Source organism: Monodon monoceros, unplaced genomic scaffold, assembly GCF_005190385.1.
Source record: "Monodon monoceros isolate NGI ecotype Baffin Bay Population unplaced genomic scaffold, NGI_Narwhal_1 Super_Scaffold_19, whole genome shotgun sequence".
In the NCBI taxonomy this organism is placed as follows: Eukaryota; Metazoa; Chordata; class Mammalia; order Artiodactyla; family Monodontidae; genus Monodon; species Monodon monoceros.
This window is the reverse complement of record NW_021703775.1, coordinates 30,710,850-30,738,830: the sequence shown is the minus strand read 5'-3', so window position 1 is coordinate 30,738,830 and position 27,981 is coordinate 30,710,850. Positions and strand designations below refer to the sequence as shown.

Sequence of the window (27,981 nt, the reverse complement as noted above, 5' to 3'; positions counted from 1 at the left end):
TTTTTTTTTTTTTTTTTTTTTTTGCGGTACGAGGGCCTCTCACTGTTGTGGCCTCTCCCGTTGTGGAGCACAGGCTCCGGACACGTAGGCTCAGCAGCCATGGCTCACGGGCCCAGCCGCTCCGCGGCATGTGGGATCCTGCCGGACCGGGGCACGAACCCGTGTCCCTTGCATCGGCAGGAGGACTCCCAACCACTGCGCCACCAGGGAAGCCCGCTAATCCTATTCTTGAGGGGAAAAAAACAATGAATCTGTAACTTATGGGAAAAGGCTTGGAAAGAAATACACAGAGATGTTAACTGAGTTATCTCCGAGTACCGGAGTTACACATAACTTTTACTTTTCTTCTTTCTCTATGACTAAAATATAAATTAGTTGTAAATTTAAAAAGAACACACATACACTCCGATTCCTAAAAAACTCAAAAAACAAAAATCACTCCAGTAATCTTAAAGCAATCAGATGAAAAATGCCCTCATGTATACTGATGATGTGTTCGCTTGGTGCAGCCTTTCTAGAAAGCAATTTGGCCAGATTTCTAAAAGCCAAAATATATCATATCCAGAATGACCCAGTCATTCTGGTTTTAAGAAGCTATCCAAAAGAAATAATAAGATATATGCAGTGCTATTTGTAATTAGAAACAGTAGACCAAATGTCCAACAAAGGAGAATGATTAAGTAAATTATGGGGCCCTCTATGACGCACCCTTGTATGTGCTCTTCAAGGGGACCCTGGGGTTCAGGAGAAGGCAGTCTGTGCAGTTTTTCCTCTGAGTTCTCAGAAAGGTCTGTCTAGCTCTAACAGTATAATGCCCTGTAAGTCCATGACCTAGCTTCCTATAACTCATTGCAAAAGTTTCTTTGTCAAGGAAGTTGTTTAAAACAGAATCTCAGTGAATTGCCCTCAAGTCTCTGCTACAATGATGGTTTTAGACAATCCTGGCTTAGATGTTCCATTGCCTCGTCTGCTTTCTCTGAAGTTAGAGCAGAGAGTTGTCTATCAGGGGTGAGCTGGGAAATGTTTAACCAACAGCCCTGTGGTAGGGGAGTTGTTTTGGACACAGCATTTGCCAATTTCTGTTGTGTAAATACTCCCACTGTGGCTGATTCAAGCTACCAGCATCCCTGAACACAGAGTTGAGAAGGGATGTACAGTAGCAGTGTTAGATAGTATTTCAACCACACAGATAGATTTGATATAAATGACCGTACGAACAGAAATAATAGTAAAATAGAGCAAATAATTAGGTAAATAGAAATTTTTGTCTTTTCTTTTGTATTTATATGAGATGATGGATGTTCACCGAACTTATTGTGGTGATCATTTCATGACGCTTGTGGGTCAAATCGTTGTGTTCTGCACCTTGAACTTGGACAGTCCGGTATGTCAATTGTGTCTCAGGGGAATTGCAAGAAAAAAAAAGAAAAAGAGAATTAGAAAGTGATGAATTCCGAGTAGTACTACCTTTATTTTTAATATAAAATATTTCATTGTAAGTTTATATAATTTAACTTTTAATAATGGCTGTGAGTTATGTCGCCAGAATAAAACACTATGTTGTTTTTTCAGACAGGAGGAAGCACTGCCTGGTAGGAAGATAAAGAAAGTGTCATTTCAGGGGTACCTGCCTCTCCTAAGTTTGTCTCTAAACTATTATTTGATAGTTTTATCCAAAAACAGTAAAAATAAAATACAAAGTATGTAAATACCATTTATTGAACACTTACTAGGTGCCAGGCTCTGTGTTAAATTTCCTGCATATACCATCCAGCAGCACAATCTAAGGGTCATTTTTTTTCTGAGGCCACTGATATTATTTAAAGATGGAGGGGAGCATGTAGGTGGTGGTTATTTTTAAGTAATAAAATTAGAGAAGTGTAGGCAGAATTTTTTTTCTTTCCTCTTGTCCTCCTTCCCCCGGCTCCCCTCCTTCCCCTCCTTCTCTTCCCCTTTCTCTACCCCACCCTCCTCTTCTGCTTTCGCTTCTACTCTTTTTCTCACTCAGTCTTAGACATTTGCATTTATAGACCCCCAAGAAACATTTATTCTTTCAGGATTCTGAGCTGATCTGGGAGTTCCTTAAGACTCTTCCTTTATAGCTTTTCTGCTACCAATCCTTTTCATCCACGGTTTGTTCTAGAAACAAGACATCACTGTTTACTCAGCTCAGAATCAGACACCCTACCTACGACAGCTAGTGAAATGTAAATTATGAGTAAGGAACTCTAGGACAATTAACTGTGCCCCCTCGTGCTGTTACTTAAACTTTGAAAGTGTTGGTTTCCTCATCTGTAATGTGGGAGTGGCCATCCTGCCATGTTTCTGATTTGGGGGCTGTTCTGAGGTCTAAGGAGATGTTGCATGTAACGATGCACTGTCAATGGTAGAGCAATGAGCATACACGTGGTGGAAGTGACTTGGTTTTCTGATGACATATTCACGTGTAGGGTCACAAATTCCACCCTCACTCCACCCCTCCCCCACAATGGATCCATGATCCTCCTCCCCTTGCCCGTTCAAGGGACATCAAGCTGCTGGGTCCCAGCACTTCCACTGTGATGGTGAAGAGCACAGGGTTTGAACACACTTCTGAGATGAATTACCATTCTGCCACTTACTAGCTCTGTGACACTGGACAAATCACAGAACCATTCTGACCCCCAGTTTCCTCACTTGTAAATTTGTGTAGCAATACCTTGCCTGGAGAATTGCTTAAAGGACTAAGAGAATAATACACATTCAAGGTGCTTAGCAGAGGGACAGACACCTGGAGTGTGCTGCTCACAAGCCCTTGCTGCTACTAAGTACTGCATCGCCTCAATGAGCCTGTGGTTCAGTCCCCAGTGCCCCCTTTGGCAGCCCGGCAGGTGGTATGGTCCCCCCAGTCTCAGCATGGCCTCCACAAAGGTCAGGTGTCTTGTTTGGCAAGGAATTTTGGCTCTTGGAAAGTAGGAAGAGGCAAGTGTTGGTGGTGGCACCCTCTCAGTTCATTCTCCAGTCAGAACCTTGTCCTCCTGTCTCTTTAGGCACCTTGCTTGCTGTCACATAGCCGCCACTTAATTTCACCAAGGTCTGAGTAGCAGAAGTGCCCCATTCGAAGCTGGGATGCCAGCTTTCCATGCTCCTCTCTGCTATTCCATCATTATCCTATCTGTCCTCCAACTTTATTTTAGTTCATAGCTGGTAATGTTTTTGCTTACCTTAAAGGCCTCGTTTTCAATCTTTCAGGGTTGCATGTATCTACCAGGGAGCACAATCAAGGAGATTGCCACAAACCCAGAAGAAGCAGGGAAGTTTGTCTTTGAAGTCATTCCAGGTAGGTGACGAAATGTGGGATAGACGTGCATCACGTTCCCATGTTACTTCTGACCCCAGAAGTCAAGGTTACATTCAGTGAGTCTGTCAACCAGCTAGCCAACCAACCTAGTAAGAATGCATAATAGTTCTGTATATAGTTAATGGTCCCATACTAGTTCATTAACAACACGTGAACTAAGTGGGTGTGCATCCGCTTGAGCTCTGTAAGCATTTCACGAGCACCTGCTTGGAGCCAGGTATCCACTAGGCACTGGGACACTGATCGGAAAGTGCATCATCCCTGCTCGCTAAAAGGAGTTCAGCTTTGAAGGCGAGTGGGACAGTAAAATGAACAGTTAAATTATAAATTGAACCATGTGAAATCGCCATGTTGGTAGGTCAAAAACGGTCGACAGTCAACAGTCTCATATGGTTCATTGTGACCTATTAAGAAATGACAACTCCGACTTCCTGACCACTTACTGCATGTCAGGCGCTGTAATTTACCTATTGCACAAGTTAGCCGCACACTGGAGGGTGTCTCTTTCTAATCAAGAGTTACCTTCCTCGAATGCATTTGGGGAAAGGGGAAGTTTGTCTCAGTTTGTCTCAAGGGGAGTTTGCTAGTGTCTGTGGAAGTCTGTCACACTGAGGCTCTCCTCCCTGTCTCTTGCTCCTTCACCAGCCCCCTGCAACCAACAGGAGCTACAGAGCTGCTGGTCCAGCTATGCAGCCAGGTTGCTGCTGCCATGCTGACACAGCAGGGGAGACCAATGTCCCCTGAGTGCCCCTTGCCTTAAATTTCTTCTTACCTCTCACACAAGGCAGCTGTGTGCATAAGAAACTTGATGGCAAAGTCAGTGTAGCAGAGAGGGTAGACATGCCCCATTTGGAGCCAGCCTTCCCGGGCCACATCCTGGCCCTGCCACTTACTATGTGTGCAATTGTGATCAATTATTTAATTTAATAATTTAATTTCTCTTTGCCTCTGTTTCTTTACCTGGGAAATGGGAACAATGATGATGGTAGTGACGATTAAGTAAAGAAGTATATATGCCGCACTTGGTGCAGTGCCAAGTGTCTGAAGTTTTGGCAATAACTAGAGGAAATTGTAATGTAGAAACCAATCCCCAAACTGGCTCTGAGTATTTATAGAAAACAAAGAAAAACAGGTTGGTTTTTTTTTGAAAGTTCAGCTCTTCCCAAGTGGCCCCCTCATGGGCACTCCCTTGCTTTTTATCTGAGAGTCTATTCATTTTTCTTCCTCCTCAGAGGAAGAGCCTACTTTTCCAGTCTCTCCTTTCTGGGATAACCCCACCCTTTTCCCACGAGGTTTCTTCTATCCCTAGGATCCCTTTCCCAGCACAATTCAAGGGATGTGACCATTCATGATGACACATGTCCCCAAACCTGATTTTTCAATCTGGGGTGACCCTATTGAGAGCTCCAACTGCAAATTTACTGTGGACTTTGCAGTAAATTGAAGATTGCTGTTACTGTAGGATGAAGATTTGTCCTCTCATTGTCACTCACACTTAACAGCTGTCTCCTGGGCTGCTGGGGGGAATTCCTGGACAGATTCACACATGTGTGTACGTGCACATACACACACTCAACTCATATGGACAAACAACAATTCTAAAGCAATAATAGTATGGCAGGGAACCATTTTCCTAAAGACACCATCATTCTCAAGGCTCCACCTAACCTAAAATGAGACAACCCTTTATGTTATGATGTAGAGAATTTTCAGTTCCTCTTTTTGTCGTCCTCTTGTGCAAGACAATTCTCAGGGGCCAGCGCTGGCATCAGAAATGGCCTCCCTAATCGGGGTCCCCTCTCTGTGATCACCAGTTTTAGCTGCACAAAGGCCATAGAGAAGAATTTGGTTGTGGTTATGCTGTTTTTCTTTACTTGGAGCAGGCAAAAATTTGAGGCAAGCTTCTCCCTCCCTAACTACCTCAAGCAGAATAATTATCTGTTCTCTCACCCAAAGGGAGTCATCAGGGATGGGGGATTTATTCCTTCTGTAGAATAAGTAGCATTTAATTCTCATACTGCCTTCTGAAATGTTACACCAAAATTATTGAGCACCTGCTACGAGCCGGGCACTATTGTAGGAACTGGGGATCCAGCAATGAACAAAACAGCCTGTATGCAGCTTACAGTCAATGGGGGGAGACTGAAAACAAACCAAATAAATGAGAACATTGTACAGTTTTATTATGGGATAAGTATTATGGGAAGAAAGCAAAGAAAGAGGAAGTACTGGATGAGGCGGGGATGGCAACTGTTGATTTGTCATTTGAAATAGAGTGGGAAGAATAGACATCATTGAGAAGGTAACCTTTGAGCCAAGATGGAAGGAAGTGAAGACGTGAGCCAAGTGCACATCTGGAGGAAGAACATTCCAGGAAGGGGAGCAGCCAGTGCAAAGTCTCTGAGCCTAATTCTTGTGTTCAGGAAACATCAAGGAGGCCAAGGTGGTTACAGTGGAGTGCTGAGAGGGGAGAAGAGTAGGTGATTTGGTCAGGGGTGGGCACAGGTTTTACAGGCACTGGTAGGCAAGTGGAAAAAGTTTAGCTTTTGTGCTAGAAGGATGAAAATCCATTGGGAGGTTTTGAGCAGAGAAGTAACGTGATCTGACTTTTGTTTTAAAACTCTTTTGAGTTGAGACTAGAAGACTAATAATTATTGTAATTATCCAAGTCAGTGATAGTAACAATGAAGGGGGTGAGAAATGATCAATTTCTGGACACGATTTGAAGCTAGAGAGGACTTCATTTGCTGATGGATTGGATGTAGGAAAGAGAAGTCAAGATTGACTCTAAGGTTTTCACGCAAACAACAGGAAGGATGGCTTTCCTGAGATTTGTGCGTGTGACCAGTTTTGGGTGGAAGATCAGGGCTTTAGCTTTGGACGTATTAAGTAATTAATTCAATTTTAATGTTAAGGAAACTAATGTTCAGGATAATTTAGCTACTGCGGTGATAGAGGTGATGATAGGATGTTAAGAGATTTAGAAAAGGGAGTCCCCACTCCATCTGGAGTGGGAGGGGGAGGTTTGAAGGAAGGGTCCTTAGAGAAGATAACATTTGCACTAGGTTTTAAAGGATGGATAGGAGTTCCTTAGGCAGGGGAAGAAAAGAAGGGAGGTTCCTTTCTGACAGGGGTAGCAGCCCAGTAGGTGACACAGGCTGAACAGACAGTTTAAGTCAGAGAAAGTATGTGCCTGAGGGCAGAGATGCTGTTCATGGGCTTTGTGTTAATGTCAGGCAGTTTCCCTCAAAGACAGCTCTTCCTCGCACCCCAATGTGCCCAAACATTCATTTTTTTGAAGGGTAACAAAGAATTTTCAAATTCCCTTTGGTTCTTGTCTCTTGAATCTATCTTAATATTACCCAGCCTCACCTTCCTTACCCTTTGGGATGACTGACTTCTCAATCCATCTTGTCGTCAGCTCTTCTAATCAGAAAGATCAGTCCATGGAAGTCCTGGTCATTGAGGAACATCCTGAGAGCTGGATATTTCTCAGTGGTGTTGCCATGATGGAACTAAAGGAATCTCTCAGGAATGAGAGAAAACTGAGAAGGCATGTTCTTGATAACGTAATAGACTGGAGTGTAGGCATGGTGGAGAAGGATACCAGATAAATTTTGGCCAAGGTCAAATTTGAAGCACTATGAGCTGGTGGAAACTATCGGGAGAAATACCCATGGCCTTGCCTTGAGTTTGGTGGTAACTTACTGGGTACCAATGGGCAAGGCCCTTTGCAGCTCTGGGCTTCAGTTCCATTATTTGTAGAGCAGAAATGATACTAGAGCTCTACTCTATTACTAAAGGATGTTGTGTTTCCTATGGGATTCTTTAGTTCTGCCCCGAGGGCTTTTTACTGCCCATCTTACTTCTGGCAACACCCAGTTTCAGGATGTTCCTCAGTGACCAGCGCTTCCATGGGCTGACCCTTCTGGGCAGAAGAGCTGATGACCCAGTGATAAGATGGATTCAGAATCAGTTTGTCTCAAAGTGTAAAAGAAAGTGAGGCTGGGTAATATTAAGATAGGTTGAAGAGACTGAAAACAAAGGCACTTTGAAAGTATTTTGTTGCTATGTAAGAAAATACAGGCTTGGGCCCAACTGGGCAGCTAGAACAGGGTCTTTTTTTTAAGCTTTTTAAAAGTTGAAGTATAGTTGATGTACAGTATTATATAAATTACAGGTGTACGATATACTGATTCACAGTTTTTGAAGGTTATACCCCATTTATAGTTATTATAAAATATTGGGTATATTTCCATGTTGTACAATATATCCCTGTAGCTTATTTTATACCCGATAGTTTGTCCCTCCTAATCCCCTACCCCGTATTGCCCCTCCCCCATCCCTCTCTCCACTAGTAACCACTAGTTTGTTCTCTATATCTGTGACTTTGCTTCTTTTTTTGTTATATTCACTAGTTTGTTGTATTTTTTAGATATCACATATAAGCAATATCATACAGTATCTGTCTTTCTCTGACTTATTTCACTTAGCATGATGCCCTCCAAGTTCATCCCTGTTGCTGCAAATGGCAAAATTTTGTTCTTTTTTGGGGCTAAGTAATATTCCATTGTATATATATACCACATCTTCTTTATCCATTTATCTGTTAATGGACACTTAGGTTGCTTCCATATCTTGGGAATTGCAAATAATGCTATGAACATCGGGGTGCATGTATCTTTTCAAATTAGTGTTTTTGTTTTTTTCAGATAAATACCCAGGAGTGGAATTGCTGGGTCATATGGTAGCAAAACAGGCTCTTTTTGAAGGAAATGTCCTGATATTTTGAGAAGAATGGGTTGATGTCCCCTAAAGCAATGTGAGATTTAATAGTATCCTGTAATTGAAAGGGATTACTGTTATTTTCTTGTACTTTGTAAGACCTATGTTTGATGTGCCCCTTCTCCCTCTCCTCTCCTCTCTCCCTATTTTTCTCTCTTTGTCACTTTCTCTTATTCTTTCTCTTGGTCTCCTCTTCCCACTCTGCCCCCTTGTCATTTCTTCCACCCTTCTGTCCATTTGATAACACCAACCCAAGACATACTGCAGATGTCTGTCTGTAATCTTGGGTTTAAAGTGAAAATGATAAAGAATGTCCTAACAAACTTCATTTGTCCATCAGCTATGTATCGAGAGCCTACCATTTGCAATGTCTTCATGCAGGCAGGAGGGCAGTAATCCTGAACAGGAGGCACAGATTCATAAGAAAGGCACACGGTGCTCATTGCCCCTCCCTCCTGAGTTGCTGTTCCCTCCTCCAACCTCACAGCTGAGCTCAGGGTAGCCTAGGAAGGTATCCATGATTGGCGTGATGGACTTAGGTTTCAGAACCGTATGGGCTGAGCCTGTCTCCTCTTGTACTGACACTGCCCCTTGAACTTCCTCTTAATTTTTGATAGGAAATGGCTTCTGTCCTCCATGGGGACAGATCTCAGCCCAAATCATCTCAGTTGCAAACCACTGAGTTCAATGATTTGTGTATAGGATTAGAGCTCCAGCAAAAACAATGAAGGTGCGTAGATACTCAGCTCTGCTGAGGAAAAGTAGATGCCTTTGTGCTGTTTGACTGCTTGTTTAATTGGACCAAAGAAGCAATTCAGGCTCAGCTCCCCCTCACTGCCCCTTGCTCTGGCCCCTGACCAATGCATGACCTTCATTAGTGTTACTTCTTCCTCCAGCCTCATGTGACCAGAGTCGCACGGGACAGGACTCCTATGTCCTCATGGCCAGCTCCCAGGTGGAAATGGAGGAGTGGGTTAAATTCCTTAGGAGAGTCGCTGGCACACCCTCTGGAGGTAAGGACTCCTGCAGGCTTTCCTGGACAGGTGTCTGTGACATCTCAAGGATGGGAAGGAAGTAGTTTCAGACAAGAGCTTTCCTTGAACAGTGTTCAAAGAAGACCACCAGAGGACAACCCTGAGGCCGTGCTCATTGCCAAGGCTCTAACTTCCCTCCCTGGGTGATGTCAAAGCCAACTCCAGATTAGCTGGAAGGACTGCAAGCTCTTTGCGCTCATCGGCAAATGTCTGTGATGCCCTGGAGCAGTCCTTTCTCCTCCCTGGACACAGTGCTCTCATCTGTAAAACGAACGGGTTGGACCAGCTGACCCCGGTTCCTGGCAGCACTAACCTTCAGTGGTACCAAGAGCCTGCCCAGTTATGGGGGTTTGGGAACCCAAGAAGGTTGATGGCAAGATCTATGCTGAAAGCATAAGTTAGGCTGATCAACACAGGAAACTAAAGCTGCTGTCCAGAATTGGGGTGGTCACAAGGAGGAGAGGTTCTGGAATTGTGTCTGCAGTCTTACAGGTACACAGTGTATTCAAGGTTGAACACTTTTCTGGGTTACAAGTGTTTGAGTTTATAAGCTCAAGTTCAGGGTTACAAGCTCAAGTGTTTGAGCTCTCTGAGAACACTCAGTGTTGTGTCCACACTGCAGGAGGGCCCTGCCTGTGAATAACTAATGTGAAAAAAATCTGAAATTAACAAACAGGTGAATCCAGTATGTGGTTTTTCCTTTCATAAAAATATGAAAGAACCGGTGACGCAATCTCAAGTGACCATTTTCCTTCAACTTTTTTAGGAACACACCCATTTGTATCAACTCCAGGATAACGGTATAATTTATGATTATTTATCACTTATGCTGCCTGTTATTTTGGAAATTATTCGGGGGGGCTGTTATAGCTCAAATATTAAATATTGATTTGATTGCCCAGTAACTTCTTTCAAAAATTATGAACATCTTAACAATTTTGTGGACATTTGAAAAAATATAGGAAAACAATCACTCCTAAAACTACCAGAGGTGTTTTTATATTTTCCTTCCAGCTGGTGTTCATATATACATACTTGTTTCTCAGGATGACAAACACAGGATTTATGCAGTTCAGAACTGTTTATTTTCTAGCTTAATTTTCCCAAAGGGCTGTATAATCTTAATTGATAAATTTTATCCAAATGATGTTAAGCAAGAAAGAGGTATTTGCTGGGCAGGTGCAAGCTACTCCAAGAAACCAAGGGCAGGAACTTCCAGGAGGACTGAAGGGACTGGGGCTGAGAACTGATGCTTCCCTGGGGCCACGCAGCTTCCCATTCCACTTTTCTCTGCCTGCCTGTTTTTGTCTAGTTAACAGCCCTCTGGCGCTCATGCCTGTCCCAAATACTGCTGTGCTAGCCCCAGCTATCCTATATTTATCCCTGGAGTACCAGCAGAGGCTGAGCTCAGCCTCTAGTGCAGCCCCCTTCCAAACTCCTGGCTCAGCTGTGGTCAGGATCTGGGGCAGGGAGGAAGTCCTGTGGCCAGTGACCTGCCCAGGAGGGGCTGCGAGAAAAGAGGTGCCTTGGATGGGACAGCCTAATTTGAGTGCCTGCCTCATACGAATAGCTGCAACCTATTACAAAAAAGAGGAGTGTAGGTTCATTAACCATTTCCCAGTCCCTAAACACAGTATTCTTTATGGTGCTAATCGGGTTGAGATGAGCGGTTTATTTATTAAAGCTCTGTTATGTGCTGCTCAGCCTGGATGGTCTGACCTGTGACCTTCCTTACTGCCCTGGATTGTGAGATGGCTGACATTTTCTGTTTTCCCTGGTCCAGTGCTTTAGGCTGTCTGCAGCGACAAGGGTAGCACATGTCGTCTAAATTAAGTAGCTGTTCTGAGCCAAAATGCTGGGGAGGGCTTCCCTGGTGGCGCAGTGGTGGAGAGTCCGCCTGCCGATGCAGGGGACACGGGTTCGTGCCCCGGACTGGGAAGATCCCACATGCCGCGGAGCGGCTGGGCCCGTGAGCCATGGCCGCTGAGCCTGCGCGTCCGGAGCCTGTGCTCCGCAGCGGGAGAGGCCACAACAGTGAGAGGCCCGCGTACCGCAAAAAAATAAATAAAAATGCTGCGGAGGCACTGTGACCGGCATCTATGCCCCGTGTGGTGCTCTGCTCAGCCTTGTCAGGGTGAACCGTTGCAACGGTCATAACCCACGTGGGGATTTCTCCCTCACCCCACTTGGAGGCCACCACCGTCAGAAGCAAGTCAAGCGTAAGTCCTGTAGGCAGAGGAAAGTCCAAGGGAGGAGAAATAAGAGTCCAGCGCTATTTATGTATTCAAAGAACAAGGTTTGGATTTGATGTGGCATCTCAGACTGAACCAAAATCAGCGATCTCAGGGTGAGAAGGCGTTTGAAGACAGTAGAGTCCAGTCTGAGGTCGTGGGACAAGTCAGACATTTGCTCTTCCTGTTTGTAAGTCAGGAAACTTCAGTCCTGAGGAAGTAAACGATTTGTCCAAGGGGCCCAGCCATCGAGGGGTTAGGGCTGGGGCTCCTGCCCCTTTGGGGAGGCCCTCTTTCGCCTTGTAAAGTGCCTCTCATCTGGGTCTACTAGATCGGCAGGGCATGCCCCCTCACATGCTGGGAAGTCACTGAGGTATGTTGCTGCTCTCTTTTCAGCTCTTCATGAAACTTTCTATGACTTTTCCCACCCAGAACCTACCCACTTCTCACCACCTCTGTTGCTTGCCATCCTGGTTGAGGCACCAGACTGCCTTGTTCGAATTGCAGCAGTGGTCTCCAAACTCTCTCTGCGCTTCCAGGCTCACCTTCTTATAGTCTGTTTTCAACAGAGGGAAGAGTGAGCCTATTAAACCTGTCATCTCAAGACCCTTCTCTGCTCATCACTGTCTAATAGCTTCCTTTCTCTCTCAGAGGAAAAGTCGGAAGCCTTGTAATGACTCCACACACAATCTGCCCCCACCCCCATGACCTCTCTGACCTTGTTTTCTAGACCCCTCTCCAGTGCTCATTTCACTCCAGCTTCACCAGCCTCCTTGCTCTTCCCCAAACACCCTAGGTACACTCGTGCCTCACGGCCCTTGCACTGGCTGCTTTCTCTGTCTGGAACCCTCCTTCCCCAGGGTGCTGCACGGCTTGGTCCCTTGCTTTCCTCAGGTCTTTGCTCAAACTTCACTTCAGTGAGCCTTCCCCTGATCGTCCCGTTTCACATTGAACCCCTTCCCCACCAAGTCATTCTCATGCCAATTCTGAAGAGCTGAGGCTTCTTCCTGCCCCGACTCCTTTTCTGGCTCCCCTGATGGGAGAGAGGGTCCACATGTTTCCCGTGGCATACCTAACTTCTTCCCCGCCGCTCCTCCTGCGTCTGAGCTGACTCTGGACACGCCTCTTACCTTGTCCGATTTGATTCTGGGACCAATTCCAGTGGGTGTGTGTTGGGGAGAGGGGGAGGGCTCCCCACACGTCTAAGCAATTCTTGGACACCAGCTCGGTGTTCTACAATTTAACTCAATTTTGATGCTATCTACCTGGAGATAGCTTCAGATTTCACAGGTTAATGGCTCAGTCCTACAAAACTGCCCTCATATGCCTATGGCAAGTCCAGATTGTACCCTGTGCGTCTAACCAACCAGCTACAGATAGGAAGTTCCACAACCCCCTCCTTGGGTTCAAATAATTTGCTAGAGTAGCTCACAGAACAGAGGAAACCAGTTTACTTACTAGATTACTGGCTTATTATAGTAGAACAAAGCTCTGGAACAGCCAGATAGAAGAGACGCATAGAGAAGGTATGGGGAACAGGCACGGAGCTTCCATGCCCTCTCCCAGCGCCATTCTACCTGCACCTCCTTGGGTTCACCAACCCGGAAGCTCTCTGAACTCATCCTTTGGGGCTTTTCTGGAGGCTTTAGTACATAGGCATGATTGATTAAATCATTGGCCATTGATGATTGAACTCAATCACCAGCCCCTCTCCCCCCCCGGTGGGTGGGACTGAAAGTTCCAAACCAATAATCACATGGTTGGTTCCCCTGGCACCCAGCCCCCATCCTTAGCTGGGATCCAAAAATTACCTCTTTAACGTAACGAAAGACACTTTATCGCTCTCATCACAGGAAATTTGAAGAGTTTTAGGAACTCTGTGCCAGGAAGGGGGTGGAAGACGAAAAAATATTTATTATTATAAATCACAATATTGCACCTTGGAGAGCAGCTCTTTGGTGCATCTGGGTGTTCCAGCCTTTTCCTTCCTAGACAGCCAATTTATCTCTCTCTCTCTCACTCCCTTTTTTTCTTTCTTTCTTTCTTTCTTTTCCTACCTTTTCTTAAGGGCCCAGCTGGAAAGGTTAGATTAATTTTTTTCCAGAAATTCTGGATGCAATTCTAGGTTGTCCCGAATTACGTAAGAGAAAGGGAAGGGAGGCGATCACACCTCAACTTCAGGTGACTTGTTCCCAGGCTCCCAGCTGCCCACTTTCTCCAAACCACCTCCTCCTTTTAATAAGGGGGCTCTGCCTTCCCTGGATCTCTGCATTGAAACCTGGTCTCCGTCCCATCCTCAGGAGGCTGGCAGCCACCCTGCTAATTGTTACTCAAGCGGGACCTGCTTTGCCTTCTTCCTCTTGGAAGATGGCCTCTGAAGTTTTCCTTGGGCCATCACTGGGAGCAGAAGCACGGCACTAAATTATGCATAATTCTGCTCCACCCAAGCAGGTTGAAAGACCCTGGGGCAGGTCGCATGGTTTAAGCGTCTTTGTGTGTTTGCCAGCACTAGGTATGGATCATAAATATGGAATTGTTCTAGGCCTCAGGTTCCCTTTCTCCCTCTCATTTCTTTAGGTCTCTGCAGCTTTCAGAGCAAGATTTCACAACCCACAGCCCAGCGTAGCCTGTGGGAGTGTGGTCTCTGTGATTCACTGTGACCTCATGTGTCCTGCTTTTTCTCTGTGGCTAAATGGGACATTACGAGGGATGACTTTTATTTATTTTCATTAATTCCCTCACCTCCCTTCCCCTGAGATCCTAACACCAGGCGGATACTTATTTAATTCATTTACTCAACAAATATTTCTTGAGCATGTGTCACGTGCCAAGCACGACACCAGCACTGGGAGTACAACAATGAGAGAGAGAAGAAGAGAGAAAAAAAGAAAAGACAAAGTCTCTACTTTCAAGGAGATCACAGTCTAGCAGAAGACACAGAAAGGAAACAAAAACCCCAAGGAAAACCATAAAATTACAACGGCGCAAAGTACCATGAAGAAAAAAACTCATGATGCTATGTAGGGGGAAAAAAATGTCTTTGTTAAGAAGTTCAGGGAAGGCGTCCCTGAACTAGTGATGATTAAGCTTCTCTCTGAAAGGCCAGTAGAGGCCAGCTAGGCAGAGAAGGGGGAAGAGGAGCAGTGTCCCAGTCAGAGGAATAGCATGTGCAAAGGTCCTGTGGCAGAAAGGAGAATGGGCTCTGGAGTGAGAGGAAGGTGAGAACAGTGGAGATAGCTATGTTAAAGATGTGGGTCTTCATCCTAAAGTGGCTTGGATGAGGGTGGGGGTGGTGGAGATGGAGAGAAGTAAACAGGCTTGCTTGTTTCTGTGGTAGCATTGCCAGGACATGGGAGTGAATTTGACATGGAAGGAGACTGTGGTGTCAAAGATGAGTCCTCCTTTCCTAGGAGCACATGGAAGGGTGAACTTGGTTGGCAGCATCACACTGCCCAGGACGCTTCCTGGCAGTCCTTCCCTGCCCCTGCCTATCCTGCCCATGACGCTGAGAGTCCATTTCAAGTCTCCTGGGCATGTCTAGTTGGCCTGCTGCACTTTTTGCTGAATCTTCTCAATGGGAGGGGGGAAATCATCTCATTTTACCCGGCAACCCACCTCCAAAATCCTTCTCTCTGAAAGCTCCACTGAGCCACATGCAACTCAGTCACTTCCAGGGAAGGGTAGGCTGGCTTCATCAGTGCTAAGTGAAATCCTGTGTTCCTGCCAGAGGCTTTGATATATGGAGCGATGTTGGTAAGGGCTGTGTGTGGGATTTTTCTTTTTTTTTTAACCCACGTCCCTGGTATTCCTTGAACGGCAGTTGACAATTCGCTGCTAAGTAAAAGGAGGCACTTATTTTTATTGCGGGGGCCTTGACAGCTTTATGTTCACTCTTTAAAAGCCAAGAGTCATGTGTGTAAAGGTGAGTGGGGAGGAGAAGTAGTGTGGGAAGGAGGAAGGGAGGGCCGGGGCAGGTGCCGACACATCCCATGGTTTCAGTGCCGGAATCAGAACCTGAGCAGTATTGACAAGCATGTGTTGATCTGGAAGCAAGAGGGGATGGTTCTTGCAGCTTGGGGAGGAGGGAAGGTCTGAGCCTGGCCCAGCAGAAAGTACGATTCCTCGGCCCCCGCCATGCCTCATATTCCCAGGATGCCGCGGTGGGAACTGGGCTGTGGCTTTCCTGCCCTGGCACTGCCCTTTTGCTGGAATTTCAGGAAGAAAACCCCCAAGCTCCAAAAGAAAGGTATTTCTTTCCTATTTTGTGATTCAATTCTTCCACGAAAAGACACTTCGCCCAGCTCCCCTTCCCTCTCCTGTCTGAGAGGGGGATGCTCCTGGGACTGAGCCTCTGGGGACGGGGCCAGTGGGGAGAGGGAGGAGAGGGGCAGGGTGGGCTCTTGGTGACCTGGGCCGGACTGGAGGTGGGGTGGGAGGGGCTCTTGTCCTGAATCCAGGAGTATTGGAGCGATGATGAAGTAGGAGCTACGTTAGAAGGGAGGTGACAGCTAATCTTTCTACTTTTGCTTACCAGAACCAACACAGTGTTCTGGGGTTTTCCAGCAAATCTGGGGAGAGGGCTTAAGAAGTAAAGAATGGAGGATGGCTTGTGAGTAGAAACGGCGCAGCTTACCCCTCTCTCTCTTCCCTTGAGCCTTGCTGCTGTCTGAAATTTCACCTAGACAATTTTATTCCACTGAGTTTAAACAAGAAGGATTAAAGTACTGATTTTAGAATCACAGGGCAAATATGACCTTGGACAGATTCCTAATCTGAGTCTCAGTTTTCTCATCTATAAAATGGAACAACTGTAGGGTTCTTATGAGGACTAAATGAGAGCACACTTGAAAGCTTTTAGGGTAGTCTGTCATAAATTAGCTTAATTAATTAAATGTATTAATAATTAGATTACATATTATAATTAATTAAGATTTGTACCTGTTTAGGTGGAAATGCGTCTGTTAAGGGTGATGGGTCCAAAGCGATGAGCAGTTCCGGGTGGATGCGTGGCCGGCAGAGGTTAAAAAGGGTAGTAGGGTACTAGTTCCCTGAAGGACTGAGCGCAAGCTAGGAGGGCTTGGCACAGAAGGGGAAGCTGGGTTTCACCTCTCGGAATCCTTGGGGATCGTTGGGTACCTGTCTGCCGTCTTCCTCCATCACTGGTCCCTTCATCTATTCCCTTATATTTAGGCTCTTTCATGTCCACCCAGGATCAAAGGGTAGCAATCACGATCCACAAGTCAGCGGTAGGTAGAACTCACGATTGGGTCTTTGGAGTTCCAGGGATATGGAGTTCATCATATGCGATGTGAGATGAAAAGTGACCAACCCTGACCTAGACAAACTGAACAAACAAGGATGCCCTTTCTCTCATGTTAGAAGGGACCTGTGGGCCCTGATGTCTCTAGAGCAGGTCGTGGTCATTTCTTGGTAAGAATAACTTGGACTGATTTCTAGGCTGGAGATGGAAAGTTTGGAACCTTTGACATATGGGTGATATTTAAAGCCGTGAGATTATGAAGTAGATGCAGACGCAGAAGGAAAGGCCTGAGACACTGCAACCTTTAGAGGACAGGGAGGAAGGAGGAATCATCGAAGGAGGCAGGGAAAGAGAGGCCAAACAAATAAATGGAGAACCAAAAGTCACGTGGGAAATTGTCTCAAGAAGGAGGGGTGATTTGCTGGGTCACATGTTGCTGATGGAGCAGTTCAGATAAAGACTAAGAATTTGACCCTGGACTTTAGAAATGTAGAGGCCATTGATTTCTTTGACAAGCCCAAGTTTGAGGAAGTGCTGAGAAGAGTACATTTAGGAGAGGAGAGATGGGCAACAGGAGGAATGGAAGACAGCAGGTAACATCACTTTGAGGACGAGTCTGTCGTGTGACAGGTTCTGTGCCAGGAGGTAAAAATAGATGGTGAGCCAGGCAGGCTGTCTGCCTCTGAGGAGCCCACAGTCCAGTGGAAGAGAGATGCTTAACTAAATCATCATAAAGGGACACGAGAAGCGATGAGGTATGCACAGGGAACGCCATGAGCACAGCAGAGGGAGTAACCAGTTCCCTCTTAGAAGAAGGTGTTTGAATTCAGGCTGCAGGAAAATCAGGTTTCCAGGTGGGCAGGAGGGAGGGCTTTCACTCCAGAGATTTTTTGTTTTTGTTTTTTGCGGTACGCAGGCCTCTCACTGTTGTGGCCTCTCCTGTTGCGGAGCACAGGCTCCGGACGCGCAGGCTCAGCGGCCAACAGCTCACGGGCCCAGCCGCTCCGCAGCACGTAGGATCTTCCCGGACCGGGGCACAAACCCGTGTCCCCCGCATCGGCAGACGGACTCTCAACCACTGTGCCACCAGGGAAGCCCCTTCACTCCAGAGTTTTTAAGAGAAAGACTATTTTTCCTTCTTTCTATCATAATCTCCAGCTACCAAAGAAGCTGGTCCACAGCAGACGCTCAGTCTATATTTGCCAAATGATTTCATGAGTTCCAGTGGAAGGAATTTGCAAGAAAAAGAACTGCAAAAGAAACCATTACAATAATGTGGACAGTACGAACGAGGATAGAGAAGAGAAAGAGTTTAAAGGGGATTTAAAAGGTCCTGATCTGTTAAGAAGGAAGGAGGGTTGTTGCAGATACTTCGGACGCTCACACTTTTGCTAACTGGATTAGTTGAGGGCGGGTACCTTGCGTTAATGGCTTTGTACTCTCAAGGTCTAGGAGAATGCGTGCTGCTTGACTGCTTGATTGAAGGCTATTGCCTATGGGGAAGTGTGTAGGAGAAGCAGTGATATGGGAGAGTTGGGAACAGTATGAGAGTGAGATTGGAGAAGACAGTGGGAGAGCTGCCATCAGATGTTGGGCTTATAGGCACAGAAGAGGGACAGAAAGAAATGAGGGAGATAGAGATGATATAGAGAGAGATTGGACCAGGTATGCGGATTTATATGTCAGTTTATAGGTGATATCCAAATGCATGGAGTTGCATGAACTTTCGCAAGGATAACATCTAGAGGGAGGAGAAGTCTGAGTTGGAATGCTAGGAAATGACACACTGAAGGGGCAGGTGGAGGAAGGGCAAGTACTGGAGCCTGCAGAGCAGCTTGCAGAGAGATGAGACTAGAATGAGGGTGGACTGTTTCACAGCCACATAAGAAGAAAGTCTTGGGGAAGGAAGGAGAACCAATACCACAGAGTCTTCAAAGAAGACCAGTAGAGTGTGGAATGAACATAGGTCAGATCTGGCCATTAGGAGGGCACGAGAAATCTTAGTGAGCAGATTGGATGGGAAGATGCAGCTTGTGAAACAAGGTTGAGATGGATTGAGAGTTTACATGAATAACAAGGGAAACAGTAGAGGCTATGAGGGTGGATGACTCTCTCCAGAAGTAGACATGTTTTTCTATGAGCATATTGGTGAAGAGAAGAAAGGCAGGTATTAGTTGATTGCATGAGAGCAGGGGTGGGAGATGATTCTTTAATAAATTGGTAAAGATTTAGACTCACATGCTCTTCCAATCTAAGATATAAAAGAGGAGTGAAGACCTAGGAGAGGTGAAAAGGATGGAACCCACAGTTCAAGAAACATCATCTTAGAGGAAAGCATAGGGTACTTTTCTTCCCCTGAGAGAGGACAGACAGACGGACAGAGGAGGAAGGATAGGAGAGGCAGAGACTGGAGACCAGGGGGCTCTCTCATGATGCCCTTCATTTGGGGAGATAAGCGAAGGAGGAGACAAGGTCACCTGCTGAGGCAGAGGGGAGGGGATTGCGTGGTGAAGATCTGGACTGAAGGTCTTGTGGAGATCGGTATGCTCTGTACCTCTGCGGCCTGAGAAAGTCATGGAGAGGGTGGTGGAGATGCTGGACGGAAAAGGAATGTTGGAAAATGAGTGTCTTGGGGAGAATGACATTGAAAGGCCTGACTGTGGACATGGGAGGAAGAGAAGATGAACACAGGACACGGCTGAGAGACTCGGTTGAGGAGAAAAGCTGGTGGGCTGGCTGTGCAGAGGGCTGGAAGAAGGAACTTGATTCCAGATCGTCTGCCTTGGGACCTCAGAGTTGGAGATCATGTTTGATAGCTCTGACGTCTCCATGACGGTATCCTTCTCCATGGGCATCCAGTGGGCTCCTTGAGCCCAAGTTTCAACTGCTCTGAAACACATCTGCTACTCCCTTTGAGGTGCCCTCCCTGGACCCCTCAAAGGGAATTTTACAAATGTCTCCTCGTCTATGTTTTGAGTCAGATCATTTTAATCATTTCCTTCCAGTTTGATGAAAACAGAAACCTAATGCTGTATAGTTCCTCACATCCTCTAACTGTTTCTCACTATTTTGCATGGAGTCCTTTCATTTTCATAACTTGGTAGTAAGCTAATTGAAAGCGAGAACCACATCTTACAGTCCCTCCTTTTCTGTATAACCCATTTCACGTGACCTGCTGTTAACACATGCAGGGCACTCAATAGATGTTAGTGTGAAGCTGAATTCATTTACTGATGGGGTCCCTACTATGGTTTAAACTATAGAAATGCCCAAATTGTCATGAATCACGGAAAGCACTTGCTTAAAGATGACATAATTCATTAAGTAATTCAGCAAAACTGGTTGACTGTCTACGTTGAGCCAGGCCCCATGCTAAACAAGATAATGACAAGAGACCCCTCCCCATACTCCCGGCCTCAGGAAGCCTACAGTCTTGCAGAGGGCACAGTACTTACAAATGACAATAGCACAGTGGAAAAGGGATTGGGGTATTACAGAAGGGATACAGGTGCACAGAGTGGCAATGGAGCCCCTCGGGCCGGGTCAGGGAAAACTTGGCAGAGGTGATGCTATTGAGTCAGGCCAAGGAACACATAGAATCTTAGTAGACAGGGAAGGGAGAGATAAACAGACTGCCTCAGCAAGGGCATGAGGACTAGAGAGCACTGTGGGCTTTAAGATCATCAGGTTGAGGTGCCAGATCACGCAGAAAGGTAGGTAGGAGCCAGTACAAATGCCAACCTGGTTTTCAAATTTTAGCCACAGAAATATTTAAGCAAACAGTCTCACTGGAATGCTGTGAGTAAAACAGACAACAACCCAGCAGGTCAGGTTGGGAGGAGGGAGGAGGGAGGCCCACGTGCTCAGCTCCTCCGAAATGCTCTCACCTCTCAGCATCTGAGGGGCCTCTGAGGAACCCCCTGGAGCTTTGAAGGGGGAATTTGAAAATCGCTGCTGTGGCAATTGGGGAAGAAGTGGGTGACTATTAAAAACAAGGACAAACGTGCTCAGGTAGACCAGTTGTTTAAATAGCAGGAGGGTTTTGAACAATTACAGGAGAGGAGATCACAGCAGGGGGAGGTGAGAGAGGAGTCCAGCCTGGCCTAGGGCAGTGGGAAGTGGGGAGGACATGGTGGATTCCAGAGAGATCGCTGCAGCTCTTTACATGTGGCATCCGCGTTAATTAGAGACTGGATAAAGGGGACCAACCAGAGAGAATCATGGGGGAAACTAAAGGGCTTTGGGAACAGTGTCCTAGCGACTGGAGTGGTCAGTGTAACAGAGCCCTAATTATGCTAGAGAGAAAACCAGGCAGGACAGAGCTGAAACCATGACTGTCTTCTGAATCTCCAGGACATAAAGGCATGGGGCCCTGGGGCCCTATGGGGCCCAGCCAACCAGTGTCCTGATTTATAAACAAACCTTGTTACACTGCTGGGGTGGGGAAATTATAGAGCCAAGTGCTGACAGGGCTCAGTGGAGATGGTCCACACATGCTGAAGGGAGGGAGGGAGGGAGGGAATTACACTGAAGGCAGTGTAATTTGGAAAAATATTTTTAGAAAGCAATTTGCATGCTGTAGTCATTAAAATGTTCAAACCACTTAAACTAGTAATTCTACATGTGGGAATGTAGAATGCCCTAAGGAAATAGTCCAAAAGAAGGAAGAGCCTAGGTTCATCCATCCAAATGTTAATTAATCAATTAATTAGGAATTATACATTGCACTATATACATTCCAGGAACTCTGCTAGGGGGGTGGCCATGTTCGCTGTGGCCATGCTCATAATAGTAGAGCCCGGTAAACAACGTAAATTATTTAAAATGCCGCAATGGTTTAATACAGTATGAGACATCCGCATGATAGACTATTATGCTTTAATGCTACATGACACAAGCAGAATTCAAGATGGCCTGCTTGCTTCTCTTTTTACTACCTGGGCTTGAATTCTGATGGTACTGTGTCCTGGCCCCTGACCTCGGCAAGTTCATTAGCACCTCTAAGGCTCAGTATCTTTCATCGGAAGGCGGGCACAATGATATCAACATCTCATGGGATTCCTGTCAAGATTAAATGAGAAAAGGTGTACAAATTTAGCACGATTCCTAGCACAAAACAAGCACTCATTAAAAGTGAGTTGTTATTTTAAATATGATAAATGTGGACAAACAGAAAAAGACTGACAGACTGCTTCAAGTGGACCTCACCCAGTTTATAGCCCCAGGAAATATTCTGTGTGATTTGTCTTCTGTGTTTTGTTTAGTATCATTGCAGAAAATCAAGACATAGACAAAAAGCACTTTGACCTATCAGTTCCTCCAAGGGAAGTCGGAGTGATGGGCAGGCTCTGCTTTTTTCTCTTCCCAGCGGTGTTCGGCCAGCGCTTGGATGAGACCGTGGCCTATGAGCAGAAATTCGGCCCCCACCTGGTGCCCATCCTGGTGGAGAAGTGTGCCGAGTTCATCCTGGAGCACGGCCTGAACGAAGAGGGCATCTTCCGACTGCCTGGGCAGGACAACCTGGTGAAGCAGCTGAGAGATGCTTTTGACGCAGGGGAGCGGCCCTCCTTTGACAGGTATGCCGTCCTTGCCTCGCCTCCCCTGTGCCCTGCTTGGCTGACAGGACCTCTTTCTACCAGTTGAGCTATGGGACTCGGACAGGTGCTTCCAAAAGCCCTGGTTTGCAACAGAAAGAACCTTTTGTTTTGCTCATAACTCAGAATTTGGGAGCCTGGAACACAGTTAGAGGAGCATTCTGATCATTTAGGTGAGAGATGATGGAACTAGAACTGGGGCCTTGCAGGGCAGTCAAGGGGTGTTTAGGATATGGTGGGAGGGGAAGGGTGGACCAAGGGAGCAAGATGGGACTTAGCTCAAGGCACGCACTTCGGAGCGGATGAGGGGTGGAGAATTGCTGAGCTGCCTGTACCGACTCTGGGTGGTGGATAAGGCACCATGTCCATATCCAAGGGCTCCACGGTCTTCCTCAGCTTTCCAGAAATGGCCAGAGCCAGGACTTCTTGTTAACTTGGGCGACCGCAGTTCTGTGCAACTCTGAACTTGGTCCTGAACCCTTTGGGAGGGGGTGCATACCGACATCTTGGCGTTCTCCCAATCTCCTCTGTGGAGGTTGCCCAGTCCTGTTTGGGGCATTCCAGACGCAATGACATTTCTTCCACCATCCCCTTCCCGCCCCTGCTGCTGCAGCCACCCTGCCAAGGTTTCCTTCTCTGCCCTGCTCAGCGGGTACAACCGCCACCCGACATTGTATACTTTCTGTCTGTTGTGCAATATTTGCCCCAGTTGCCTGCACGCGCTTGTCCTGCTGGCAAGAAAGAGCCACTGTTGTTTCCAAATCGGCAGCCCATAAACCAAGATTCATTGAGACGGGCCTGAACTCTTCCAGTTTCCAAAGGCTGAAATCCCCCCAAGAGCTTATTTACGATAGAGGACTCTATCCCAGGATCTATCCCAGGATCAGAGGGCTGATCCTGGGAAAATCGCGAACAGCTAAGTGTGGTGCTGTGTGGAACGTCTCACCCTCCCTCTCCCTCACCTCCCACTCCAGTCACCAACGATGCCCACCCTCCCTCGGAAGCATCGCCGAGACCCGTCTGTTTCTCTCCATTCTCGAAGCCACTGTCTTAGTTCGGATCACCATATGTCTGTCTTTGCTGCCCTTGGCATGCAATAGGTTGATTTATCAAGGTGCTGTATTGTATCAGGAAAGGAACAGGTGAAGATGGTACTGGAACTAGAGCAGGTTATGGGCATCAAATTTAGAGAGATTTCAGCGGGACCATAAGTCACATTTCATTATCAGGCACCTATTCAATCAAGTTCACTACCTCTATATTCACTTTTCTTTTTATGTTTTTAACTAGCTTTATGTTGATCAAAAAATACAGATGGGTTGTTGCTAAGGCAATGAGAACAGTCAGCCAGGAGGACGAGAGCTGATCGTGGGGATTGCCAAACACCTGCCCAAGGCTTGAGCTTCTGCATCTGTAAAGTCAGCCTAGGTGGTAGACTTGGAGTCTTTGATTCTGTGAAATATTTGGGGCTGGAGGAAAGAGAGTTACTACACCTTGTCATGATAGCTCCACCCTCTAGAACTGAGGAAAAGAGTTTACACATCCAGTAATAGGAAGGGTGGCCTGTGGCTCTTTGGAGTCCTCCCAGGGATGACTCTTGGGTCCACGTGACCCGTGTGGGTGCTCACCTAGATCCTCTACATAGGTCATGTATGCAGTTCCACCAGAGATCCCCCAAATTGCCTCACTAGAATGAAGAAAAACAAAGGCGCTCTTACTTGGTAGATTCTACTGGATGTATCTGGCGCTCATTAAACATATAAACAGTATGGGATGGATATCCATCTACTGGGATGGATACTGCCAATACACAATACACTTCCCACACCTATATTTCTGTGAGGGAAGGACATACATGCCACATTATAAGGTCAGTACTACAAGGGAAGAGTAGGCAGACCACCTGAGAGGCCCTGGCTAATCTCTGATGGGTCAGGCATTGAACTCAGAAGTTCATATAACCTCATATAGGGATGTTCCATTAGGTTGGAGGAAAAGCAGACTCAGGAAAAATCATGCTGGAAACTTAGATTATAAGCATGACATCTGATCCAGCTCTGTTACAATGGGGGCACAAACATTAAACCAAAAATGTAAAGACATAACTGTAGACTTTCCATTGTGTTAAATGCCAAAAAAAGAAAAGTAGATGGTATTAATACCATCTATTTTTCATTTCATTCCATTTTTTCATCATTTTTCATTTCAACAGGAGGCTTTTGACATGGTCTGCTGGATTTAGAATGCCCGCCCAAAAATGACACTTAAGCTGAGACAATAAACAAGCCTGAGGACTTAGCCCCAGACCAAGCAGCATTTTCTTCCCCTGGCAAAATGAATTGGGAAGTTTTCTGTGGTTTGCAATATTCTGTGATGATTTAGATGGCTAACTGTGTTTTTTGGTGATAATTTTGAAGTATCAATCCTATATGTGTGGTTACAACCCCTTTCTCTTTTCTAATGTTGGCTATTAGTTTCTCCTGATTGAACTATCTATAGAGTTTGTCTTTTTTTATTGCTGTTTCTCTTCAAAAGTTTCTGGTTCTTGATGTATCATCTATGCTGTTTTTCTCATTTCAAATTCTTTGTTTCCCATATTTGTTCTGTGGGTATGTTTTGAGTGTTGGGGGCTGTGCCGGTGATGGACAGTGCATTGGAGAATGGAGTCGAGGAGCCAGGAGGCCAGAAAGGGGCTGGCAGAATCCTGGCAAAAGACCATGGCCTTCTGGAAAAGGACAGGGAGTGAGGGCTAGAGGGATTCCTGGGACATTTGCCGAGTAGGATTAGAGGATGTGGGGTGAGGAAGAGACTTCAATCAAACCTGAGACCCTGGACTCTGATTAAGCCCACTGGGTGGATCGTGATGCAGAGGATTTGGGACAAAGGAGATTTTAGGATTTAGGAGAATGCTGCTCCTGCAAAGTGTCCGCTGGCTGCTGTCCTGCCATTTTCTGGGGAACTTCTCCTGCATTTTGACGAGAGGGCTTTGCCAAGGTATTTTTAGGCAGTGACTCAGCAGGGAAGGCTTTTCCAGAATCCCCACCTTAAGTGAATGGTCTCCACCCCCGATTTCCTGAGGGCAGCAGTGGAGCAGAGGCAGGGCTCTGTGCCAGCTCAAGTTCTCCTTTGGAGGCAGAGTTCACAGGCTGCAAAGTGGGGGACCTTTCCAGAAGACAGTTCCAACCACTGGCTGTCAAAAACCAAAAAGAAAACATTTACATGAAACGTCAAGATAGAGAGCTCCACAGTCAAGCCTTGATGTTCTGGTTTCTGAGGCCTCAGATGCCTGCCTTCTTCTCCTGCCCAACTCCACCCCTCCCGGCTCTCCTCCAGGATGTGATCCCACCCAGCCCAGCCGCTTCTATGTCCCCATTGCTGAAGCCCAAGAGCCACTCAGATCAGCTGGACCTCTTGCCCCATCACAGCTTTTCAAAATACTACTGGGAGTGTCTCTTACAGATACCAGTTTTTCTTTCTCTTTCTTTCTTTTTTTATTGAAGTATAGTTGATTTACAAAGTTTTAGGTGTATAGCAAAGTGATTAATTTATATAAATATGTGTGTGTGTGTATATATATATATATGTATATATGTATTCCTTTTCAGATTCTTTTCCATTGTAGGCTATTACAAGATATTGACTATTGTTCCCTGTGCTATACAGTAGGTCTTTGCTGTTTAGCTGTTTTATATAAAGTATTGTGCATCTGTTAATCCCAAATTCCCATTTATCCCTCCACCCCCCCTTTCCCCCTTGGTAACCATGTTTGTTCTCTATGTCTGTGAGTCTATTTCTGTTTTGTTAATAAGTTCATTTGTATCAAATTTTTTTAAGATTCCACATATAAGTGATACCGTATGATATTTGTCTTTGTCTGACTTACTTCACTCAGTATGATAATCTCTAGGTCCATCCATGTTGCCGCAAATGGCATTATTTCACTCTTTTTTATGGCCGAGTAATATTCCACTGTGTATACATACCACATCTTCTTTATCCATTCATCTGTCGATGGACATTCAGGTTGCTTCCATGTCTTCGCTATTGCAAATAGTGTTGCTATGAACATTGGGGTGCATGACCAGTTTTTCTTGATATGAAATAAATATTTTTCACTAATGAGTTTCAAGTATGTGGTATATTCAGACTCATTTTCTCTTATAGAGCTGCGGAATAAACACAATAGCTCCATAAACCAGGGATCAGCAGACTTTTCTTAAAGGGCCACGTATGAAATATTTAGGCTTTGCAGACCAGACAGTCTCTGCTGCAGCTACTCAACCCTGTTCTTATACCAGAATTCAGCCAAAGACAATACAAAAATGCATGAGCATGGCTGTGTTCCTATAACACTTTATTTATGGATGCTGAAATTCAAATTTCACATGATTTTCACATGCCATGAAATATTCTCCTTTTGAGTTTTTTCCCCAACCATTTGAAAATGTTAGATCCATTCTTAGCTCACAGGCTGTACAAATAAAGGTGATGGGCCAGGCTTGGCTGGTAACATGTATATGACTTGGTAACATTTGAGTCTGCATAGCTCTGTCACTCCATGAGGACAGGGATCCTGTGTGTCCCTCAGGTTCACTGCTGAAACCCCAGTGCCTGACGTAGTGTCTTGCACCTAGTAGGTTCTCTCAACACACTTGGTTGAATAAATGATTGTGTGAATATGTGAATGAATCCCAGACCTACTTTAAGCTCTCTGATAGACTAAAGAGATCAATGGGTCATAGCTATAAGGAGTTACCACATGAAAAACTAGAGACTAAGTAGAGAATGCTCAATTGTACTAAGTGACTTGGAGAAAGAAGAAAGCAATGAAGACTAGAATAGTTTAAAAGGCTTATTGGAAGAGTAGACCTTAAACTTATCTTTGAGGCAGTTAGGTAGAAGAGATAAAGGAAAAGGTCTTGGGGGTTATTATTCCAGAAGGGGGAGTTGCAAAAATATTTTGGTCAGATACATCTTTATCAGACTCTACTCCTCTACAAAATTTCTTTTTGGAAGCTGGGAGCTTATTCAGTGGATCACCAAGGGGGAGGTGAGGAGAGTTCTGGAGTTTTGTTTTCAAAAAACATTGTTTGTTTTTTTCCAGAGATACAGATGTGCACACGGTAGCCTCCCTGATGAAGCTCTACCTCCGAGACCTCCCAGAGCCAGTAGTCCCCTGGAGCCAGTATGAGGGTTTCCTGCTCTGTGGGCAGCTCATGAATGCAGATGAGGGAAAGGTTTGTATCTCAATAGAGTTTGTTGTCCTGCTTCAGAAGGTGAGGGTTACTGAACACTATTCTGGTAGGCAAGCAACAGTGGGTCATGGGTGAACCCCATAACTTTTGGTGAGATACTTTGTCAAACTGGAACTCTCAGCAACAGAAGTCCAATGAATCCAACCATGGTGACAGCCTTTATGGGATGTTGCACTCCAACAAATTACTGGCCTATCATTAAATACCCCCAAGTCACTCTAAAATTAGTAAGAGAATGAGGATGCTTCTGAGAAGGGTTTCAAGCAATATGGCCTTGCTAAGACCCGCTGGGACAAAAAGACAGACTGACCCACCTGGAGGGCAGGTGAGAGGTCCAAATGTTCTAGATCTGTGATGACCATGCGTGTCACGCATGGGTATACAAGAAACACATGTGCCAGGGAGAGGAAGGACAGAGCTTTTCTTGGTTCCTTTCAGCTGCAGCTGCCTGTAGGGTCTGCAGCCCCTCATCAGCAGGAATT

General features: G+C 45.8%; 1 protein-coding gene across 4 annotated transcripts in view; it reads left to right on the top strand.

Moving 5' to 3' along the window:
* The window catches only part of ARHGAP25 (Rho GTPase activating protein 25), an 87,075-nt gene that overhangs the window by 44,760 nt on the left and 14,334 nt on the right, over positions 1 to 27,981 (top strand). For 3 of the 4 annotated variants that reach the window (XM_029232055.1, XM_029232057.1, XM_029232056.1), the window contains exons 3-6: positions 3,232 to 3,319; positions 9,022 to 9,138; positions 22,019 to 22,226; positions 27,349 to 27,481. In XM_029232055.1, the coding sequence (XP_029087888.1) occupies positions 3,232 to 3,319; positions 9,022 to 9,138; positions 22,019 to 22,226; positions 27,349 to 27,481 (546 nt within the window). The remainder of the gene's footprint in view (positions 1 to 3,231; positions 3,320 to 9,021; positions 9,139 to 22,018; positions 22,227 to 27,348; positions 27,482 to 27,981) is intronic. The other variant, XM_029232058.1, reaches the window with a different exon arrangement.